Genomic DNA, 5243 nt, shown 5'->3' with positions numbered 1-5243 from the left:
AATTCAAAACTTTTTCTTAAATATTGATTATTACCAACTAAAAGGCATAATAAATCTGTGGTATTTAGACAGATTATATGTGGCTGAATAGATGAAACTGAATTTGATGAAATGGTAGGTTATTGCATGGACTTTTAGAAGGCCATACAAGTGTGGATTTTCTGTCAGTTTTTTTTGTATACCATAGAATCACTTAATAATTCATTGAATTTAATGTCATATTATTATTTTTTAAATCTAGAATCACAGTTTCTCCTCCTTAGTCAGTATTTGGATATCTTTATTGTTTTTAAGTTTATTGACAACTCAAATTTTTTGCTTAATTAAATTTGGTGTGGGAGAACAATTAAAGTGGAGGCTTTTGGTTGTAGTAGTGTGTACAGATTTTAATCCTGAGATGGATGTATTAGTGTTTTTTATGAACTATTTGGTTTTTAATTACATTGTTTGACATTTTGTGTTTTAATTTTCTCTGGTGTGTCACTAGAAAGGTTTTTAATGTTATTTATCCAGAGTTTTTAATCATTTTTTTACAAAAGTTACATATTAACAAGTTTTTAAATTTTCTATCCAGTTCCTCCTGTATATTCCGATACGTACTTCCCTCCCCTCATAAGATTAGCTATTCTCATTCATTGCTGCCTTCTATGTACGAACTTTTTTATTATGCATGCTGCAAGCCTTCCGCACCTCCCTATTGGAATCAAATGATTCCAACGTGTGTCTTATGCAGATCATCATGCGTCATCTGTCCACAAATATGATCATAGTTCACTCACATGACACACGTGATTTCCTCTATGTGCCTCTACTGAACTGTCACTTGTCATTTGGCAGCACTTGCACTTGAATATCTTTCTTTTTTTGTCTGATTTTGTGTTTCAAATCGTATTTTGCTCTTCATCTTCATGCCCTGGGGCTGCATTTCTATTTTTACATGGGTGACTGGCTACTTCTGGCTTATTGCAAACAGAAGTTACCCTGTCACACTCATCAGCTCCTTCATGAAGCTGCTCGGGTAGGCTGATTAATCAAATTGGAGAAGTCCTTTCTAAGTCTTACCCAATACCTTGTACATTTGGGTGTCTTTTTCAACACTCGCCTCAGTTGGGTCAAACCTTCTCTTCTCAGACTTTGTTCTATGGAATTGTCATTTCACCACGCCCTGTCTGCTCCCTCACTTTCTGCATGCAAGATTCTGTCGCTTTTGAGAATGTGGTATTCTATGACACCATAATCCCCATTGGCCATGCATGCATGCACTCCCTTCAATGGAACCTTGCTTGGAATTCCTTAGATGCTCCTATCATCCTTCCTCCTTCTTTTGTAGATGAATTCCTTTGGTGGTTGGACAAGACTCGCACATTGGTGGGTGTCCTGTTTCCTCCTCCTCATCCAGACTTACATGTGTTTACAGATGCATCCCTTCAAGGCTGGGTTGCATGGGTCCATCACCAGGAGGCTTCAGGTCGTTGGTCTCTAGCCAAAAAATCTTTACATATCAACATCCTAGAGCTCCTAGCAGTTTGTCATGCTTTGGATTACTTTCTTCCCATTGCCAAATATTGTCTGGTAATGATCCATTCCGACAGTTCCATGGTGGTGGCTTATATCAATCACCAAGGCGGCACCCAGTTGAGATTCCTCTGTTTTCACATGTTGGATGTCCTCTATTGGGCCTATGCACAACACATTAGTTTAATGTCATATCCCAGGTGGTGGATCATCTTTCCTGCCCCAACAAGGTTTACTCGACAGAGTGTTCCCTTCATCTTCTCGTTTTCCGGTGGCTTTGCAGTCTGTGGGATGTTCCTCACATCGATGCTTTTGCCACTGCCCTCAGTCACCAGTTACCCCTATTTTTGTCCTCGGTTCCTCATCCTCGGGCTTTGTCTCTAGATGCTTTCAGCCAGGATTGGGCACACAAATTCCTATATGTTTTTCCTCCTATCCGATTACTTCATTGGGTAGTTTCCCTGATCCATGCCACTCCAGTACCACTTACATTATTATCCAACCTGCTTTGTCAATCCCGGTCAACAGTTCTACACTTCCCGCACTTCAAGTCCTCTGTCTTCACTCGTGACTTTTGTCTGGTTATTGGCAAGGAGATCTGGTTTCCTGTCATTTAGCTTCTCATTTGGCTTAATCCATCCTTCCTTCCTCCATGGAAGCATATCAGTGAAAGTGGAAGGTCTTTTGCATGTGGGCCCAGGTTCAGGGTTTTCCGACTGCTCGCCCTACTGTTGCTGGTGTTTCCGAGTTTCTCACGTGAGTTTTCAGTCTCCTCGATTTCAAGTAATCAGTCAGCTTTATCCCATACCTTTAGCCTTTCCCATTACCACAGGATTTTTCTCTCACCCATCCTTACCATGTTATCCATTCCTTCTGGGTTTATTGACCTCCTCAGCAACCTGCCCTTCCAGATTGAGATATTAATGTGGTCTTCCATTCCCTTACTTTACCTCCATTCGAACTTATATCCTCGTGTTCTTTGTTTCACCTGTCCCTTAAGGCATATTTCCTTCTTCTGGCCTGTGGACATCAATAGTCTTACTTGATCGCCATCAACGATACATGCACTCTTTACCACCATACCTATCTTCTCTTTTTTCCAGATCGTTCCTTCCTCCCCAAAACCTCAGTGGCTCTGTGAGGGTAACTCCTTTTTGCCTCTTTCTCTACCCTCTATTTCTCATCTCTACCCCCATCCCAATCCAGATTGACTTCTATGTCTTGTGTGTGCCCTTCATTGTTATACTTCTCGCACACTTCCTTCCGTGGTTCCTGTTCCCCTCTCTTTATCCCTTGGCAACCCTCTTTGTCAAAAAAAAAAAAACTAATTGTGGCAGTTATTTAGTTTGAAGGAAGAGAAGAGAAGCTTTTAGGTTGTCTTCCCTTCCAAACTGAGGTGCTTGGGAACTTTTGTTTCCCTTCAACCCGCTCGTGAATGTTGTTTCTTTTAGTGAATTTTAATGTTATCTCTTGGATTTCTTTGTAAGTTGTGGATTGTGTTGTCGTCGGGAAGCCATGAAGAAGGTCGGGGAAGATCGGTGCAGCATTTTGATATCCGACGTCAGTGGGAAGGACCAAGGCTGTCACATGAGCAACGAGTTCCTGGATGAGTATTAGTGTTTTGAAGATAAATGCTTGCATGGTAAGAATGCATTTATCTGCAGTGTTGCTTTTTAATTTTGAAAGGAGTTATTTATTATTGACGTTGATTTGAACTTAGATTTTTAGCTTGAACTTAGACTTACTATGGTCTCTTTTCAGGGTTGGGATCACAGGATCCAAAAATATCTGAATAGGAATAATTTTGCTGTGGGGGGAAATGGGAGTACCCCGAGAAAACCCACTTTCATGGCCAAATAAATACCGTGACTGTGCTTGGTGGTAGCTGAAAGGAAAAGAAAACAACAAGGTTAATATATATATATATCAGCATATTGTGTCATTGAAGGTCTATGGAAATGACAGAAACATCTGATTGTAATCTTGGTCAACATAAGGTTCATGTATGTCATCATGGCAATGTGGTGACTGGGGGATTGTCATCGGATTTGGCGTATCGCGGGCGATGGGTCACAAATAACAGTCTTCTTGATGTTCGAGGGAGGCTTCGGTTGTCGTTGATAGGTTGTTTGTCTGTCTGTGTTTTTCTTGTTTTTTTTGGAAACTCGGGTCTGGGTTTCACAGGTCTTCATTGGGACTGGTTCCATTGACATTGAGGTGTGGCTTAGTGCTGGTTCTGTCTATGTGGGTTTAGATTTCATTTTTTCACAGTTTGTTGGTTTGTCCAGGGATTTCTCCCCTTTTGACCCAGTTGGCTTATTTCTGCTTGTTCCCTCCCAGTATACTTTGTACTGTGTTACCTCTTATCAAATCTTACACCTCATCTTCGTCGACCTCTGGAGGAAATCCTACAATAGAGTAAATGGACCAACCCTAACACGTTCATTTTCCATTATTTACATCATATCGTGGTTTCAGCTTCTATGTGTTGGGTGTGCTCTTTGTTGTTATATTGCCCGCACAGCTTCCTTCCATGGTTCCTGTTCCTGTCTCTTTATCCTTTGACAACCCTCTTTGTCCAGAGATCTCCCCCCTTTTACCCTCACCAATTGGGTTCATCATTTGATCCAGTTGGCTTATTTCTCATTGTCCCCTTCCCAGCATACCTTGTACTGTGTTACCTCTCATCAAATTTGCCACCTCACCTTCCACATGTGAATACACAAGGTGTGTTCTGAGTTGAATGTAAACCAGACAGCAACATCTTTGCTTCTGAAACCACGGGCTTTGTATTTCACCAAAAATTTGCATAATGAAATAGCTGATTTATTTACAAGAGATGATTATTTGAACTAAATTTAGCACATAAGATAAAAATGATTGAAAACAATTAATCAGAATAGGAGTTAATAAAATAATTTTCTCTTCAAAGATGGAGCATTGGTAAGCTGTGGATTAATGTAAACTCTATGTATTTCAGTGTTTGTTAGACTTTCTACTTGTTTAAAGTTTATAACATTCCCCATCAGTATTTAGTTAATGAGAACTAAAGGAAACTTTTAAAATGGAAAATTGTATTCTAGGAAGTCTTAAACTTAACACAAGAGCTTCTTAAAGCTGGTTCAAGTGATACAGTTGGAACAGCAGCATTAACTGAAGAAGCTGGAACTGGTCCAAAGCAGATCAAATACAGTTGGCAACCTGGAGACAAGTGTTCAGCCCCATGGTCTGATGATGGACAGTAAGTTGATAATTTTTTACTTCAAGATAAAACTTACAGTTTAAAGTTTAAAAGATTTGAAATTCAATTTTGCTTCATTTAGGTAAGCAAGACAGGCATACTCATAAACTAATCTGACAAATACTCTGCAAAATTTAAGAATATTCTGTGCCAAGATACCTTTTTTGTTACCAGTCAGACTTCCAGTACAATTCACTCTTTATCCAGATAGCAGATTTTGAATGATTAACAGATACCTTACATTATAAATCTTTCTTTGCATGGCAAACCCCTAAATGCATACATATAGTTCACAATCTGTTGGTGTTCTGCTGCCTTATTTTACTGTTGAACTCCACCAATTGAATATTCCAAGTGGTGCTTCAGTCTTCAGATGGGAAATATAAAGCAGGGTTATGAAGTAAAAAGAAAAAAAATCCAAGAAAATCTAAACAAATAGCAGAAGCAGTGCATCTAACAGGACAAGTTGTATACTATAAATATCCAA

General features: G+C 39.5%; 1 protein-coding gene across 2 annotated transcripts in view; it reads left to right on the top strand.

The window, feature by feature from the left end:
* LOC106460178 (survival of motor neuron-related-splicing factor 30-like) overlaps positions 1–5243 on the top strand; it is a 63969-nt gene that overhangs the window by 29261 nt on the left and 29465 nt on the right. For both annotated transcript variants that reach the window (XM_013919864.2, XM_022386829.1), the window contains exon 3: positions 4599–4756. In XM_013919864.2, the coding sequence (XP_013775318.1) occupies positions 4599–4756 (158 nt within the window). The remainder of the gene's footprint in view (positions 1–4598; positions 4757–5243) is intronic.

This window comes from Limulus polyphemus, unplaced genomic scaffold (assembly GCF_000517525.1).
Source record: "Limulus polyphemus unplaced genomic scaffold, Limulus_polyphemus-2.1.2 Scaffold723, whole genome shotgun sequence".
NCBI classification, from domain to species: domain Eukaryota; kingdom Metazoa; phylum Arthropoda; class Merostomata; order Xiphosura; family Limulidae; genus Limulus; species Limulus polyphemus.
This window is presented reverse-complemented; position numbering and strand designations above follow the sequence as displayed.